At 49.0% G+C, this 17,716-nt stretch overlaps 2 protein-coding genes across 6 annotated transcripts in view; one reads left to right on the top strand and one right to left on the bottom strand.

The window, feature by feature from the left end:
- ITGB4 (integrin subunit beta 4) overlaps nt 1–8,925 on the top strand; it is a 45,820-nt gene extending 36,895 nt beyond the window's left edge. The window contains exons 30-40 of one of the 3 annotated variants that reach the window (XM_027872786.1): nt 766–903; nt 1,742–1,924; nt 2,014–2,145; nt 4,651–4,881; nt 5,081–5,230; nt 5,757–5,906; nt 7,190–7,378; nt 7,568–7,720; nt 7,891–8,055; nt 8,161–8,277; nt 8,459–8,925. In XM_027872786.1, coding sequence (XP_027728587.1) covers nt 766–903; nt 1,742–1,924; nt 2,014–2,145; nt 4,651–4,881; nt 5,081–5,230; nt 5,757–5,906; nt 7,190–7,378; nt 7,568–7,720; nt 7,891–8,055; nt 8,161–8,277; nt 8,459–8,598 — 1,748 coding nt within the window. In that variant the 3' untranslated portion in view covers nt 8,599–8,925. Of the gene's footprint in view, nt 1–765; nt 904–1,741; nt 1,925–2,013; nt 2,146–3,480; nt 3,682–4,650; nt 4,882–5,080; nt 5,231–5,756; nt 5,907–7,189; nt 7,379–7,567; nt 7,721–7,890; nt 8,056–8,160; nt 8,278–8,458 lie in introns of all 3 variants that reach the window. The other 2 variants (XM_027872785.1, XM_027872787.1) reach the window with 2 other exon arrangements.
- A 140-nt stretch (nt 8,926–9,065) lies between these two features.
- GALK1 (galactokinase 1) lies at nt 9,066–16,955 on the bottom strand. 3 transcript variants are annotated; one of them, XM_027872662.1, is made up of 10 exons: nt 16,717–16,955; nt 13,475–13,631; nt 12,800–12,974; nt 11,246–11,435; nt 10,835–10,957; nt 10,425–10,560; nt 10,061–10,242; nt 9,613–9,763; nt 9,346–9,508; nt 9,066–9,267 (listed from the first exon to the last, which is right to left on the bottom strand). In XM_027872662.1, the coding sequence occupies exons 3-10, from the start codon at nt 12,962–12,964 to the stop codon at nt 9,196–9,198; spliced, it is 1,182 nt and encodes a 393-aa protein (XP_027728463.1). In that variant the 5' UTR covers nt 12,965–12,974; nt 13,475–13,631; nt 16,717–16,955; the 3' UTR covers nt 9,066–9,195. The 3 variants fall into 3 exon arrangements, with proteins under 3 accessions (XP_027728463.1, XP_027728465.1, XP_027728464.1); XM_027872664.1 differs by having other exon boundaries at nt 10,835–10,954; nt 16,717–16,954; XM_027872663.1 differs by lacking the exons at nt 13,475–13,631; nt 16,717–16,955 and having other exon boundaries at nt 12,800–13,072.
- Between the last annotated feature and the right edge of the window lie 761 nt (nt 16,956–17,716).

Below are 17,716 nucleotides of genomic sequence, written 5' to 3'. Positions count from 1 at the left end.
GTACATTAAACTGCAAATCTACTATGTACAGCTTGCTGTTCCTTTTAAATATACAACAAAGTTATCATGTAAATTTCTTTTTTATCCTTTTTTTTTCTTTCCTTCCCCACCCCCTGCCCTAGAGATGGCCACCATTAGACACAAATAGGTATATACATATACACACACATATACATGCATATACATATACATGCATATACATATACACATGTAAAATTATTCTGTATATACTTCTATTAGTTCTTTCGCTGGATGTAGTGTTTTTCTTCATATGTCCTTTATAGCTAATTTGGGTATTTACAATAGTCAAAATAATTTATTCACTCAAAGTCCTTTTTAAAACAATATTTTTGTTACTGTATACAATGTTCTCTTGGTACTGCTTATGTTGTTCTTCATTATTTTGTGCAAATCTTTCCATGTTTTTCTAAGATCATTGAGCTCATCATTTCTTACAGCATAATAGTATTCCACCACAATCAGATAACACGACTTGTATCAGCCGTTCCCCAAATGATGGGCATCCCTGCAATTTCCAGTTTTTTGCCAAGGTTGTTTCTTCTGATTTCTCTTCTCCCAAAGATAAATCCCTCCTATTCTCATCCCCATGGCTCCCAGAGGAACCTTCCTACCCCAGCCCTCAGAAGTCCTTGCTCTCCTTTCCTCATCCATCACATTCTCGTGCTTCCTGATCCCTGGGGACTCCTGCTCCTCTTTCCGCCACTGACTGTTTTCTCCTTGTCTCTCCACTCTAATCAACCACAGTCCCCAGTGAGCCTGGACGCCTGGCCTTCAATGTTGTTTCCTCCACTGTCACCCAGCTGAGCTGGGCTGAGCCAGCTGAGACTAATGGGGAGATCACAGCCTATGAAGTCTGCTATGGACTGGTCAACGAGGACAACAGTAAGGACTATGTGACCTCTTCCCACCCCACAAAAACTTGTGGTGTCAGCTTCCACTATCTAAGACCCTTTAGGAAGAGTGGTGGTAATGTCAAAACACATTTGGGCATGTATAGAAGGAGACAGAAGCCAGAGGGGTAAAAGCTATACTTCAACATAGTCTAATAACAACAGCATTATCTAACTTTCTACTTTATGGAAGGTACAGTGCTACAGTTAATCCCGACCAATTGATAATCCAGAAATTATAGGGGTGAGAGAATGGAGTACATTCCCTGAATTTTTTTTTCATACAAGTTTATAATACATTGGCTCTGCTTGGACATACAGCTGACAGTCAGGTACTGTTACACTGAACCACACTGGAACAGAGAACGGTGGGATTCATAGAGGGGGAGGAAAGGCCATAAGGAAGCTGATATGAAATTTTATAGATGCTATGAATAATGCATCAAGTAAAAATTGAGTCTGACCAATCAAGTACAACTTGTTGAATTTTGGGATCTTTAATTCTATCCTCATATCTAGATAGACAGATAGATACATACATACATACATACATAGAACAAGCATTTAAGTGCTTACTATGTACCTAGCACTATGCTAAGTACAGGGGATACAAGCCCCTGCCCTGAAGGAGCTTACATTCTAATGAGGAAAGACAGTACACATAGGGATGTATGAAAGAAAGGAAAGAGGGTATTTTTGCAGAGTCAGGGGATATTCACCCATTGCTGCACAAGGGGAAATGGACACTCAAAGAGCTGAAATGACTTTCTTGAGGTCACCCAGTGAGTCTGTGTTAGAACTAAGGCATGATATTCTCTCTCTTGCTCCAGGACCCATCGGGCCCATGAAGAAAGTGCTGGTGGATACACCCAAGAAGCGGACATTGTTGATTGAGAACCTTCGAGAATCACAGCCCTACAGATATACAGTAAAGGCCCGCAATGGGGCAGGCTGGGGGCCAGAGAGAGAAGCCATTATCAATCTTGCTACCCAACCTAAACGGCCCATGTCCAGTGAGTATCTGGGCTACGTAGGGAGGCCAAGAGGGAAAAAGGAATAGCAGCATAAATCCCAGCTCACTTCCTTCCTTTCCTGTCCCTAGTCCCCATCATCCCAGACATCCCCATCGTAGATGCCCAGGGAGGGGAAGACTATGACAGCTTCCTCATGTACAGCGACGATGTCTTGCGCTCCCCTGCCAGCAGCCAGAGACCCAGCGTCTCTGATGACACAGGTACTTTGAGTTTGGAAGGCAAAGGTTGGGAGAGGGAGATCCTGGTTGGGGACGGCTCTTGGACAAAGGAAGGCAGGATTGATGCCAGAGGGAGGGAAATGGGAAAACAGCACTCATTTTTTGCCGCTCTTCCAACCCGTCATGAACTGTCATGGGACCAGAGTGTCACATCAAGTAAATGGATACTGGGCTATATGTATTTGAAAACTTATGGGGAAACACACAATGTAGCCTTAAGGGACTGTTGGAAGGACCCTAGAGACTCATTCAATGAGAACATCTGCCTGTCACCCTCAGAATCAGCAGTAACCAAAGCAGTAGTGTCAGAGGTAGGCATAGCAAAAATCACCCTGCCTTAGTTGGCAGGAAAACACGCAGATGGTCCCAACTTGCCTCTAGTTTCAACTAAGAGACACACATCTCTCCAGACTATTACATGGGAGGGGTCTGGGAGCCCCAGGGCTGGAGCCAGAGTCATTCTCCTAGCAGGACTTGAGATAGCTCTCAATGATATTATGCCCCATCACCCCTTCCCCCATATACATCTCTTTCTCTTCCTTTATCTTTTCTACCTTCCTCTTGTCCCTTCTTTTCTCTGCCTGACAAGTGTGGCAGAAAGAGGGTCCACTCTTGGCACTACTGCTAACTCCTAGTGTGACTTCTATCATGGGTTGCTGTGAAGATCATGGAAAATAACAGATTTGAAAGGATTTTTAAGAGTATGAAGTGCTAATATCAATGTGCAGTACCACCATCGATTTCCTCTGGCGTTGTAGGAGGGCCCATAGGCACTGCTCAGCTTTAAAGGGGGGATGGGGAGGGGATTTGAGCCAAACGAGGCCACTGACCTGTTTTAAGAGACTGGGAGAGCCCTCGTTTGAAATATGAATTCAAGTCCCAGCTCTAATAATAACTAGCTGTGTGACCGTGACTCTGTAATTTTCCCTCCCTAGGCTTGTTTCTTTAATCTTATAGCTAGAGCATTCCAGGGCTCTGGTCCCAGACTGAGGGAAACACACTTTCAATCCGACCTGCTTTTACCCACCTCCTGTGAAGTCACTTTGATGGTCTTCTTTGCTTTCTTCCTGTGACCTTCTCTCTTCATATCAACAACTATGCATTTCCTCAGTGTTCAGGCTGTTCCCAAGGATGCACTTCCTCAGTGTTCAGGCTGTTCCCAAGGATGGGCTGATGGCTCAGATACTGACTGTGGCCACCGCAGGCAGCTAGTTCTGACCCCACCCTGCCAAGCGGTTACAGGTTGTCACTCCTATCAAGCCAAACCTATCTCCACCCCAAGGGGCAGTGCCAACCTGCCCCTTCATTGTTCCCAAGGCTCCGGCTGGAAGTTCGAGCCACTGCCAGGGGAGAACCTGAATTTCCGGCAGATCACGTGGCAGCTGCCCCCAGAATTCATCCCCCGCCTGTCCAGCAGCAGCGGGCTCTCCTCTGAGGCTGAGGGGCTCATCCTGCCCCAAGATGATAGCAACCCAGGAGGCAGCCTCCCCCGAAGGGGGACGCCCCAGCCCCCAGCAGGTGACAGAGGAAGCCCCTGCCCTGCTGTCCAAGAGTCAGGCACACACAACTTTTGCTCCTTAACTTCCCCACCCCCTCTTCCCTTAACACTGATGGACAAGCTGGTACAGCTGGCAGTGCCCTGCACATACACACCACAGATAGGTACACGTATGTCCACTCCACGCACCCTGGCAAGAGAATGGCAACCGTGTTCAGGGTGATGGAACAGAGCTGGTGTTTGGTAAGGTCAGAAAGGTGGCTCATGAAAGGAACTGATCTCAGAAGGTCTCTGGATCAGCCTAACTCCTGGAGCTTTCGAGGCAGAGACCGCACGTCTTCCCTGGAAGTTGCTGCCTTGAGGAGCAAGGAGTCTGCCCCCTTTTTAGTTCTGAGAAGGAGCAGGAGGCGAATGAAACCCTTCCTTCCCGGACTTCGAGGAGTGGTTTAGGAGCCAGCAAGAGAGAGAATGTGCAATCTGCAGGAAGCAGGCACAATGAGGGTGGAATTTATCTAAATTTATCTGATGATTTATCTAATTTATCTGATGTAAATCAGACCCCCAGCAAATTCCACTGAATTGAGGGGCCAATTAGAAGGGCTTCAACCCTGGGGAAATTGAATTTGGGCCAAAAGCTCCTAGGAATCTAATTCTCTGCTTTCCCCATCATTCCCCCCCACCCCGTGCCCAGATTGCAAGTAATAGTAATGTAGTGTGAATCAGGTTTGGGGGTGGGATGAGGTCTTTACCTCATAAGTTCACCAAAAAGGTTGGGCTATGCCTGGGACGTTATGGCAGTATAGAGTGGAAAGACCCCCTAACCTGGAGCCAGATTTTCATCTGACCATCTACGTGGCTTTGGGCAGGACTTCTGGGCTTCAGTTTCCTTATCAATAAAATGAGGGGATTGGCTTCTGATATCTTTTCCACTGACCCTGGAGCCTGATTCTCTTATCTGTTCCACCTACCCTCCCTCACTCCCCATGCAGAGCACTTACTTAATGGAAGGCTGGACTACGCTTTCCCAGGCAGTGCTAACTCCCTGCACAGGATTACCACCATCACATCTACGGGTAGCAGCCACCTGAGCCCCCACCCACAGCACCGAATACTAAGCACTTCCTCCACTCTCACCCAAGATTACCATTCCCTGACTCGTACAGAGCGTTCAACAACTCTGCCCAGAGACTACTCTACGCTGGCGTCTGTCTCTTCCTATGGTGAGCAACCAATGACTGATGGGGGTGTGAGGGTCTGGGGGAGAGGGGGCTTTCTGCTGGCTGTATTCATCTTCAGGGGGCCCTCATTCATGTGCCTCCCTGTTCTTCTGTTAATCCTGTCTTTCTAGATTTCCACAGGCTTGACACAACAGCCGAATGTTGCCCCAACCTCTCACTCTCTCCATTTTATCTACCTTAGGCCTCCCTCCCATTCAGGAAGATGGGGGGAGCAAGTATACTGGGGTTTCTGTGCCAAAGGACGGAGTTCAGGTGAAGGGTTTGCACTCCTACAGTAGCTTTCAGGACTCTGTAATCCTGGCCAGACCAGCAACACACACCTGGGGCCCAGGTAGAGCCTGCGGTGCTCTGTTCCATATTGCAGTGGCTGCCCTGTCCTCATCTGCACACCTGCCCATTGCAACAACCACCACCTCATTATCTCCCATTCCATTTGCAGATTCCATGCTGGGCCCATTAGAGCCGCTAACCATTCACCTCCCTGCTTGTGCTGTGGTTCTAATGACACTCTGATATCTCTTTCCTGAGGGAAGGAGGTGGGGGGAATGCAGATGGGGAAGAGAAGGGTTAAAATCTTCGGTTGTTCCTCTGTGTGAAGGTTGATTAGAGGGAGGGGGCAGCATAGTGGATGGGGCTCTTGGCAAAGACAAGGACCAAATTCCTTTTGAGGGGATATTACCAAGCGAATGAGCCACCCTGGGCTGGAGGTACTTGTTTTCAGGACCCTTACCCACCATGGCACGAGAAAGGGAGCCAGGCCCTCCTATAGAAGCCAATTCCAAACTTAACTGTCTTCTCCAGTCATGCTGTAGCCCCCTGCCCCCTCTCCTTTCTACCTGGATCTTTCCTTCCTCCAGAATCCCGCCTGCCCTCTGGGGTGCCTGACACTCCCACCCGCCTGGTGTTCTCGGCCCTGGGACCCACATCCCTGAAAGTAAGCTGGCAGGAACCACAATGTGATCGGGCTCTGCAAGGATACAGCATGGAGTACCAATTGCTGAGCGGAGGTGAGGGGCATCCCCACGGGACCACATCAGACTCCAAGAGCTACCCAGCAGGATGGGCACATTTTCACGCCAGGCTCTCAGGCTAGCTTGTGAGGCTGGTCTATATGATGGTGCCTAGGGGGTGAGAGGTTAATGGCTCCTACTCCAGATCAAAGAGCTGGCTGTTTGGGCCATGGTTGCCAGGCAATGACCTTCTGGAGTATTCCTACTCAAGTTCAAAAGGGGCTGGGATCAGGTGAGAAAATGATAACATTTAAGACACTAATCCTTGATAGTATAACTCCTGCCCACAGAAGTGTTCCCCTCTGGATGATTCCAGGTCAAAAATGTGACAGAATTTCTGAACTGCTAACTGTTGAGATTCTGTAATTCTAAGTATCTCACAGTATAGCCCTGGGGAGTGTGTGCCCAAAAGGAGATCAGCTCATTATTTCTCAACCTGGGTTTCTAGATGCTTTAATGAAGTTAGTCAAAGTTAGTCAAATACCCACAAAAGAAACACAAAAAGAAAAATTATGGTCTAATGAGGGTAGACAGCACCTTACTTTTCTTTCTACCACCAAGCCCCAGAGCAGGAGCAGGGAACCTGCAGCCTCAAGGCCACATGTGGCCCTCTAGGTCCTCAAGTTCAGCCCTTTGACTGAATCCAAACTTCACAGAACAAATCCCCTTAATGAAAGGATAGAGCCTATATTGTATGCCAACTGGGGATGGGAGAAATGGGAGGGGGAGAAAATCTAAAACTCAAAATCTTATCGAAATGGATGTTGAAAACTAAATAAATTTAAATTAAAAAAAAAATAAAAGGATTTGTTCTGTAAAACTTGGACTCTGTCAAAAAGGCTGCACCCAAGGACCTAGAAGGAGGCTGCAGGTTCCCCACTCCTGCCCCAGAGCTAAGCATAGAAATTTATGGGAAGAATGAAATTAGTTCTCCATTTGCAAATTTCAGAAAAAGATCTCTAAATATTCCCCAAAGTATTTCTACTTCTTCCTACTTTTACTCATTTCTGGTCTTTCTTCCTTCTCCTCTTCCAGTTCTATTCTTTCCCTTTTCTTCTCATTTTTGCATTTCAAAGGCCCTCACTGGGTCTGGTCCCATCCCAGTATTGTCAACCCACCTGCTCACAAATAGAAATCTGGTCCAGGGAAGCCCTTTCATGCCATCTGTGAGGCAGCATGTCACAAAGTGAACAGGACTGGAAGAAAAATATTCCAGTGCGGGGTCTTGGACCCCAAGGTGTGATGGTGACCCACTCCCTTTTGTTCATTCCCTCCCCAAGGTGAGCTACACAGGCTACACATTCCCGAACCTCACCAGACCTCCGTAGTGGTGGAAGACCTCCTGCCTAATCACTCCTATGTCTTCCGTGTCCGGGCACAGAGCCAGGAAGGCTGGGGTCCAGAGCGTGAGGGTGTCATCACCATTGAGTCCCAGGTGCACCCCCAAAGCCCACTCTGTCCTCTGCCAGGTGAGACCAACCTTCCTGCCCCCCACTCATTTTTTACTTGGGAAGCTAAATTGGGCTTGACTGAGCACAATGCAAGAGAGGCTCCCCTCTTATTTCCATACCCCCTCTCTTTCTCAAAGTTAGCACAGTACCTGGCACAGTGGGCACTTAATGTTTATTGACTGAATCTCACCCCTACTCTTTCTTCAGGTTCAACCTTCACCCTGAGCACTCCCAGTGCCCCGGGCCCCTTGGTATTCACAGCTCTAAGTCCGGACTCTCTGCAGATGAGCTGGGAACGACCACGTCGGCCCAATGGGGACATTCTGGGGTACCTGGTGACCTGTGAGATGGCCCAAGGAGGTAGCTGCCCATGGCTCTCACACCCAGGGATCCCAACTTTATCTAATCTCTACCAGAAAAAAGGGAGGGACCCTACGAAGTGGGACTAGCAGAGGGAGGACAGAGAGGGGACATTTAGGAAGTGAAGGAGCTCCTAACCTTGCTCTTGACCCACCCACATCTCCCTTCAGGTCCATCCACTACCTTCCAGGTGGATGGCGACAGCCTGGAGAACCGGCTGACAGTGCCAGGTCTGAGTGAGAACGTGCCTTACAAATTCAAAGTCCAGGCCAAGACAACACAAGGTTTTGGGCCGGAGCGTGAGGGTATCATCACCATTGAGTCTCAAGAAGGAGGTAGGTCGAGGACCCTTCCCCAGCCTCGCCTTTCTGTTCTTTCCCTGGCGCCCCTGAACAACCTCCTAACATTGCCATGACTTCCCCTGGCGATTCCTGTTCCAGGTCCCTTTCCACAGCTGGGACACCTTGGGCTGCAGCAGGAGATATCTGAGTTTCCCAGCAAGTACAGCAGCATCACCACAGCCACCCACTCCAGCATCACAAAGCCCTTCTTAGCAGGTGAGGCTTGGTATTTGTGGGAGGGGTGGACCTGGCCAGGCTGGGACTGGTCCTTTCTGGCAGGAATACAACTGTGAGACAACTCACTAATTACATTTTTTGGGGATGAAGTGAGTGACAAGGGAGAGGCTCCTAGAATGCGCCTAGAGCTCTTACCTCCAACTCTGCTTATCCCCTGCAGATGGACTGGCCCTGAGGACCCAGCAGATGGAGGCTGGCAGCTCCCTCACTCGCCATGTGACTCAGGAATTTGTGAGCCGAACATTGACATCTAGCGGCACCTTAACCAAGCAGGTGGAACACCAATTCTTCCAGACATGAGAGTCCCATAGATACCAGCGCACCTTCCCCCACCACCTTCCTTCTTTCTCCTAATTCAGCCTGTGTTGCTTCCTGGAGGGGGTGAGGGAATCATTACTCTTTGCCAACCCAACTCTGCTCATCCTCAAGGGGGCAAAGTAGGGGTACGGACTCCTTGTGGGGCAGGGGGGAATGAGGGTGCAGTTAATGGGAATGCTATCCCAGAGGCCTGGCCTTTCCTCTAGCTCCAAACCCAATTTGTAACCAAAGAGCTGAGGCAGGTCAGAGCGTGGAGGGGGGGAGGGGGGCCTCTAATCTTTGTCGTGCCACTTAATAATAAATGTTTTTGCTACCAATGGGCTCTTCCATCTTCATGCCTCCAGGACCCAACATTATGCCAGCCCCCTGGGAGCAGAGAGGCCTATCATCTTTGATAGAATGCCCTCTCTGGTCCCTGAATTGCTTTCCCAGAATACAACACTCCAAGCTGTAGAAATCTATTAGTGATTTAATGGCTCATACACAGATGGCTTCCCCCATCGTCGTCCATCACCCACCCAGGGAAAGGTCCTCTCAGGTGTGAGGTGTCCAGCTTGTACTTCTATCTACAATGACCCTTCACAAAGGCTGTACCTTGGCCCCATCAGCTGCTTTCGAGAGATAGAAGGTGGCAGTCCCTTTGTATTGTTCCTGTGGAAGAAAAAGGGTCTGAGTACAAGAGCCCAGGACCCCCTTCTTCACTCCCGCTACCCCCAGATGGCTACCTACCTGGATATGCTGCATGGCTCTGGTCGCTGCATCTGCCTCCAGGAGGGTGACCGTACAGCCACCGAAGCCGCCTCCAGTCATGCGACTGCCGTACACTCCAGGTACGGAGAGGGCCAGCGTCACCAACTGATCCAGCTCAGGGCAGCTCACCTCATAGTCATCCCTGGACAAGTCACAAGGTTATGTAAGGTTTGGGGAAGGAGCCAGGAAGAGCCCAGACTCAGGGGACATCTGTTGTGCTAGATGTGGGAAGGCACCCAGGGCTACCTGAGAGAGTTGTGGCTTTCCACCATGAGTCGGCCAAAAGCTTTGTAGTTACTTGCACTCAGAGCAGCTGCAGCCTCAGATGTGCGCTGAATCTCACCCACAACGTGCCGTGCCCGCCGGTGTTCCTCCTTGGTGAGCAGCTCCTTCCCAGCTAAGAGAAAACGAGTCTCAGCAATGCCTGACACGCTACGGTAGGAGTGGGGTGCCCTGAGGAGGAAGAGTGTCTATAGGGCTCCCCGATGTCTGAGTGCAGATTATGGCAAGGGTCTCTGGGTAGGTCTCAGGATTACTAGGTTTGGTAGTATTGGTGGCCAGGAGGGAAGCTCACGCGAAGGACTCCTGGATAGTCACATAGTCTCTCACACACACACACACACACACACACACACACACACTCACTCTGCCCATCACCCTGCTCGTTTCCCCAACAATATTACCCATCCCTCACCCTCTAGATCTTTCATGTCTACTTCTCGCAGACTCTTCTTGCCCAGTGCCTTGGCAGCCAATTCACACTGACGTCGCCGTATAGGGTACTCACTGGAACCAAGTGAGTGACGGACGTTGGAGTTGGTAATGAGCACAGCTACCCCGGGGTCTGACAAGGGCACCGGGCGTGTCTCTAGGGACCTGGGGACAGAAAAAAGACCAAGGGTTCACATCTCATGTCATTTAATGGGCACCATCCACCCCTAGAGGCACAGGAAAAGGCCACCCTTATGCCCTTTCTGGGCTGGGTGAGAACACCAGGATAAGAGAAGCAGCAGAGAAGCCAGGAATACAGAGTGTGGAAGAGGAACAAAGTCCCTGACCTGCAATCAATGAGCAGTGCATGGCCCTTCTGCCCGAACAGTGAAATGAGCTGGTCCATGATGCCACAGGGCACCCCTGCAAAGCTGTGCTCTGCCCGCTGACACACCTGGGCACGTGTGGCTGCTGCCCCAGAGTCTATGACACATAGATGGGATATAGAGGGAGAACTAGGGCTAAGTAGGTTACAAGGAAACAAGGAAGGAGGTTGCCCCTGGGGTCCCTTGTTTAGTGTTGGTCCAGGGTGCAAGGGCAGTAATAAGGCTTTAAGGGGAAGAATCAGCTCCAAGGTGGGGGACCCAGGGAAAGATTCCTAACCCCCTCCCTTAAGCCACGGTAAGAATAAAGTTTCTCCAGTAGTTAGGGATTCTAAGTGAGAAAGGGCAGGGAAGCTGGGGCCTGGGCAAAGTACCTGGGCAAAGCTGCTGCAAGAAGGTGTAAGTTGCCACTTCCAGGGATGCAGAACTGGACAGTCCACCCCCCAGAGGCACTGAGCTGGCCACCACTGCACTGAAGCCAGGGAGGGGACCAGCTGCTAGGGAAAAAAATTAGGGGGAAAGAATTAGGGGGCTGTGAGATGAGGCTACCTAGGTCCAAGAAGTCAAAGGTGAGACCTATGTAGGTAGTAGTAGTAGTTGGATGTAAAAGAACTGTTATGCCCTAATAGCTAGAGGGGTAGGGTGGCCTGGTATCAGGGAAAGTTGCCCCCACCCTGCCTAGGTGTCAGCTCCTCCATTATAAACTGTGTCTCATCCATCAGTTCCCAGAGAATATAGTTATTGTCCACAAGGATCTCTCTCCTTCCTTCCTCCCTATCACATACCTGGGTAATGCTGTATCACCCCCTTCACATAGTTGGCCCAACGTGGCATCCCAGGTTCCAGAGGCTGCTCTGCTGTGGGTACTGGGAACTCTACCTGCCTTGGCTCATCAGCATACTCAGAGGTTGTCACGAGAGAGATGAGACCATCCAACCGTGGAATTCCTACCATCACTGTCACAAGCTCCAGAGCCTGGTGAGGGAGGAAGAAGAGAAAGGTCTTAGCCTATGGTATCCATTAGGACCTTCCTGAATGTTTAAAAATTAGGAGAGTGCCAAGAACAGATAATCCAGGAAGCCCAGGCCTTGGACTCCCCTTCCCACCAAACTGTTCTGGGTTCCCTGGACTCTGAAATGGGAACTGATCTCTATAGTCACCTGACTGGGGGTGGGGGGGGGGGAGGAGATGGTCCCCCGAAAAACTGTTAGCACCAAACTGGCAGTGGGGGCCTCTACACCTCCCCACCCCCCAACCCTCCTGGATCTTCAGGGATCAGGCCAACTGATACAATAAACACAGGTCTGGACTCTGCCCCATGAAGCAGGGGCTCCCACTACTGTATAGTAAAGGGGAAGAGGTCAGAGTGAAAACAAAAGCAAAGGGGCCCAGATCGCTTGAATGGGGAGAGTAACTTTGAACCTAAACATCTGACTTTTTAAACAGCAATATACAGGATAGCAGAAAGGGCCTTGGATTGGGAAGGCTTCATAGGTCGGTGGTGGGGAACCTGTGGCCTGAAGGCCAGGTTCCCCACTCCTGTCCTAGGTTGTGCCAGAACTACTTACATGACTTCTGGGCCTCAGGCAAAAGAAAGGCTCCATACTAGAAGCTCTCTCAAGTCCTTTTCAGCTTTAAATTTTTATAGTTTATCTTATTCTGCGACCCTAAACTTCAGTAAGTATGGATCCTGTCAAAGGGCCGCACTTGAGGACCTAGAGGACCACGTGTGGCCTCAGACCGCAGGTTCCCCACCCCTGTTCTAGAGTACAGGAACCTCAGAGTGTCTGTCCAGCGGCAGAAGGGATTCCATCCTAACCTCTCCAAAACGAGCCCCTGATTTTTGAAAACGCCGCCTCTATATTCCCCGGAGCAGGCAACCCAGGAGGATGCACTGAAAGCCTGGGAGCAGGCGCAGCAGCTGCAACCGGGTCACATTTTCTCCCAGGAAATTTGTTTCCCCAGAGAATCCCTCTTCTTCCTTCCCAGTAAGATGGGAGAAGGCCACAATCCCGAACCAGCCCGGCTACTCGCCCAGCGGGCCCTCACCCCCAAGCCCAGCAGTCCCCAAAGGCACAGAACTGGATGCAAGAGGAATCCTCTCCGGACTCGCACTAGGAGCAAGTGTTCCTTTGCACAAGGGGAGCGTTCCCTTGCACAAGGGGCTCGTTCCCTTGCATGAGGAACAAGGGGCCAGTTCCCTTGCTACAGTAACTTGGGTGCGGCAGTTTCCCTTAAGAAACTTTTAACAGAAAAAGCGGAGAAAAGAGGGGGGGTCAGGGTCGCGGAGATCTGTAAGGTTCCTCCATCCACCCTCCCTCGAACTCCGGGACCCTCACCATGGGCAGCACCAGGCCATCGTTGTAGTCCGTGTGCTCTCCGATCAGATTGACCCGGCCGGGGGCCGACACCGCCAGGGTGGGTGCAGATCCAAACTCCTTGTGGAAGGTCCTCCGGGCCTCTTCCAAAAGCGCACCGACTTCAGGCTCCCAGGAAGCAGCCATGGTGCTCTCCCTACGGCGCAAAGATGCAGACTGAGGGTCTAGCGAAGGCCACCCTAATCAGGCTAGCATGCTCCTGGGCGGAGCTTAGTGCTGGGCGTTCACTATCCCGCCCCTGCCGGTCCCGTTCCGGATGCATCGGCCCCTCCCGGGAACATTCCAGCTTCCGAACCTTTGGAGGCACCGATATTCTATCTGTCAGACGCTTCACGCTCCTCCCCCTAATCGAATTCCGCCCAGTTTCTACCCCGGGGGCACAGGACGGACGTTCGGGCGAGCTCATGCCTGTGTGGCTGCAGCTAGGCAGGAGTGGGCGACTGCCACCCCGTTCGCGGGGTTCGTGGGGTTCGTGGGGTTCGTGGGGTTCGTGGGGCCATAGCTCAGATACAGAGCTAGAAGGGACCTCGGATACCAGTCCCCTGATTTTACAGAGGAGGAAGTTGAGGCCCCGGGAAGTTAAAGCCCCAGGCTAGATCCGTTTCGCCCTGAAAATTGCTCCTCCCTTAGTCTCACCTTTTGCAAACGTAGGGTGGCGGTGGCGGCGGGTAGGTCTAGTTTCCTCTGCCGAGAGGAGAGTCTGGCTGGGGAAAGAGGAGGGCGATCAGCCTGTATGAGTGCGAGGGAACCGCTGCTGGGCTCCCCGAAAGGGAGGAGGGCGGGCTTTGCATTCCTGCAGACGTGCAAAGTATGGGGTTGACAGTTAACGAACAAAATCAACGCAGTTATAGATAAGGAAAATTGTCAGTGGAGGTGAGAGTCATCTCTAATAATATATCTGTGATAAACAGGGTGTACCAAAAATCATCCTATATAACCACACAAGTATAAAAGTCATCTTATATATTAACACAAGAATAAAAGATGTATTGTATATCCCTCTGATGGGGTGATGGGACCTGGACCCCTAAAAGAAGACCATGTCTTCGAAAGCAACCCAGTCCCTGAATTGTGCCGGACATTTCAGCAGCCCAGACCACTGGCGCCTCAGCCCAAGGGAGCTGGCCCACCTCAGTCCACCTGGATCATTTAATTAGCTTACTTGACATTCCTTTCACTGTTGCCCTTGGCCCACCCCAGACTGCTGGAATATACCTACCACTCTTTAATCCCATCCAGGTCACCTATTTAGCCTACCTGAGAGTCATTCACTGTTGCTCGTGGCCCTCCACAGATTACTTAGCACCCGTAAACCCATCCAGATCCTTTCACTATCCCTTTTGTATATAAGCGGTCAGTCTCACCCCCATTAAGTAACTGGTTCACTAAGAACCCTGCCCACTTCTATTGGCATTAGAATAAACCTTGTCGCTTGACTGAAAAAAAGGGTTGAGTTGGAGCAGCTAGGTGGTTCAGTGGACAGAGCACTGGCCCTAGAGTCAGGAGAACCTGAATTCAAATCTGGCCTCAGACCAAACACTTCACACTTACTAGCTGTGTGACCCTGGGCAAGTCACTTAACCAGAACTGCCAAAAAGAAAAAGGGTTTAGTTCTGTGGCTGCCCTGAACCCTGACATTTTGGGATGCCCAGCAACCCCAAACTGCATCACCTCATTTTAAGCTTAAAAACTGCTCTAAGACTTTTGGGATATCCTATATATATTAACACAAATTATATACACACACATATATACATATATATGTGTATATAGATATAGTTCCCATAGGAACATAGGAACTATCTATATAGGAATATATGGATGTATAGGAACTATATGTAGATACATATCTATGTATAGGAATATGCATTCCTATATTGTATATGTAGGATATATATGGGAATACAAAAACTATACTATACATATGTGTTAGCTATTATTATTATTAAATACAAAAATAAAGAGGGTCCCTGCCCTTAAGAAGAATTCTAATGGGAGAGACAAGACAAAGGGAGTGGTGGCCAGAGAGGGGACCTTAGTCAAAAAGTTAAATTTATACTAAGAAGGGTAAAAGAGGAATAGATTGAGTCACTCATACAGGAACAATGACAGAGTGGTTGTTTTTTTTTTCATTTATTTGATTTTTACTTTCAGTTATAAGTTTTCTCTCTCCCTCTACCTCTCCCCCATCCATTGAGATTGAGAAGATAAAAAAAAAACACAATACCCATTGTACATGTGAAATCATGCAAAACATATTTCCACATTAAAATGGCAGAGTTGTTTTGATCATAGTTCATAGTTCCAGAACTGAGGCTGGAAGGAAAAAACAAGCATTTTTTTTATTTTTTGTTACGTTTTGAATTTCAAGGAAAAAGCATTTATTAAGCTCCTACTATGTGCCAGCCACTATGCTAAGTGCTTTACAAATACTGTCTCTATTATTATCTTCATTTTATAATTGAGGAAACCAAGGCCAGTTTTGACCTCAGGAAGATGAGTCTTCCTGATTCCAGACCTAGCACTCTATCCATTGTGTCACCTAGCTGCCCACTCCACAAGCTTAGTCACATCCTTTCTAATCTTCTTACACCTCGCCTTCCCATGGATTCTGTGATATAGTAACACCAGCTTCCTTTGATATTTCTCACACAAGACACCTCTCCTCCGACTGGACATTTTTCCTGGCTGTGTCCCATGTGTCCAGTGCTCTCCCTCCTCATCTTTACCACCTGGTTTCCCTGGCTTTCTTCAAGAGGAGGAAAGAAATGGAAAATGAGTCTCCCAGATAACCCTCATGGAAGAGGCTGCCTCAGGAAGGCACTCTGGAAGGATGTGCTCCACTCTGGCTCCAAGGCCAGGAGAGCTGAGATTTCAGTTCCCTTGGCTCAGTCGAGTTGTCATTCTCTTTCTAGAAAGTTAAACTCAACAAAGACAAGACACAGAAAGGCCCAAGTGTTTCAGATTCCTCTCTTATCAAAAGGGTCCAACAGGGCAAAAACTGTCCCCTTCATTTCTTACAACACACTAGTATTCCATTATACATTCATATATATGCCCTAATTTGCTCAGTCATTCCCCAAGTGATACACACCCCCTCAGTTTCTGGTTCTTTGCCAATAGCTGATCATTTTGTTCTCTTACCCCCAGAGGGCCATCCGGATAATATTTCTCCAGGCCAAAGCTGTCAAATTGGCAAAACCAAAACCATACCTGTTTGAATTAAGCTGTCTCAAATACACCCCCACACCACCTATCTCCCTCTCATGTGGGACAGAACCCAGCTCTCCCCAGAGTGCTTCTAACAACCTTCGTACCAAAGCCAAGGTGGTTATCACATGTGTAGAGTGTGGCAGGATGGGGGACAGGGTTGGATGGAAAAGGGGCATGCAGGAAAATTATCCACCTTGCATCTTACTGTTGTGCCAGCACACATGCGTGGTGCTCAGACTATACTCATTCACACCTTTTTTGGAACTTTGTGAGTATATAATCATTTCTGATTAGAGTTGTTAACATATCCTTGAGGAGATGAACAGGAGAAAGAGAAAGTCCTTAAACTTGACATAGCACCTGGCAGCCATGGTCAGTGCTTACCGTTAGCTGGCTAAAGAGCAATGTCAACTTGTCTTAATGGCCCTGGAATGGAATGTGGTTTTGGTTTTTTTTTTTGTTTGTTTTTGGTTAGGCAATGGGGTTAAGTGACTCGCCCAGGGTCACACAGCTAGTAAGTGTTATGTGTCTGAGGTCGGATTTGAACTTAGGTCCTCCTGAATCCAGGGCCAGTGCTCTATCCACTGTGCCACCTAGCTGCCCCTGGAATGTGTTTTAAAAGGGCACAAATGAGCTTGAGTCCAGAAATTGACTGCCACACCTACCTGGACAACAGGAACAAAGAGCATCCATCTTGGGGAACCCCAGCTTGAGACCTCAGCTCTGACCGATGGTCTTCATCTGCCAGACTCTAGCACCTCTGCCTCTGAGAAGCACCAGCTATTTATCCAAGGAATCCAGTGCTTGTAGTGCCTTTATACTGGAACAGGAATAATTCTCTTCATTTTACCAATGGGGTTAGTGTAGACTGTAAGAGGTACTATGTTTTACTCTAGGTTATAAGGGTTAGAACTGGGACTAGAAACCAGGTCTCCTAACCTCCCTCCGCCCTGCACACTTCCAGTACTGGCATCTCTCCATCCAATCAAAATAACTAGGTCTCTAAATCTGTATTCAGTGGCTACAATGACCCACTCAGACCAGCATTAAAATATAAATAACTTGAGGGCAGAAACTGTTCTTCCCTCCTTTCTCTGCATCTCCAGGGCTTAGCACAGTGCCTGGCAAATAGCAAGAACTTAATAAATGCATGATGGTTTATTGGTTGATTGACCAACATCTAACCAAAGGGAATCCAGGACTCCTAAGTTGTCTGCTTAGTATTCACTGTCCAGTTGACCTTTCCATGTGACCAGCTAAAATCCCACCTTTTCCAAGAAGTCCTTCCCGATTCCCTTTAATGCTAGTGCTAGGCCATGACCCTTGTGAGGAATCAATAGTTCTGGCCAGAAGCAGTACCAGCTAGGACTGATACCCCCAGGGGGGGGGGGGGGGGGGGGTGGAGAATGAGGAGAAACATCTGACTCCTGCTCCTTCCTTTCCTGAAGGGACTGAAATCCTACATGTCTGGGTTGTGAAAGGTCTGTATCTCCCAGTCCTCTGCCTCTGGTATAGAGTTGTGCTCTGAGTCACCCACTCCTGTTTCTTTGTTTGAAAATTTATTTATTTTTATTCTGAATTTAACAATCATCAAATAAAACAAGTCTTTCCATATACATAGTAGAACAGAAAAAGAGGATTATACATGAAACTGCAAGCCTTTAT

Source organism: Vombatus ursinus, unplaced genomic scaffold (genome assembly GCF_900497805.2).
Source record: "Vombatus ursinus unplaced genomic scaffold, bare-nosed wombat genome assembly UNPS02014801.1, whole genome shotgun sequence".
In the NCBI taxonomy this organism is placed as follows: domain Eukaryota; kingdom Metazoa; phylum Chordata; class Mammalia; order Diprotodontia; family Vombatidae; genus Vombatus; species Vombatus ursinus.
This window is presented reverse-complemented; position numbering and strand designations above follow the sequence as displayed.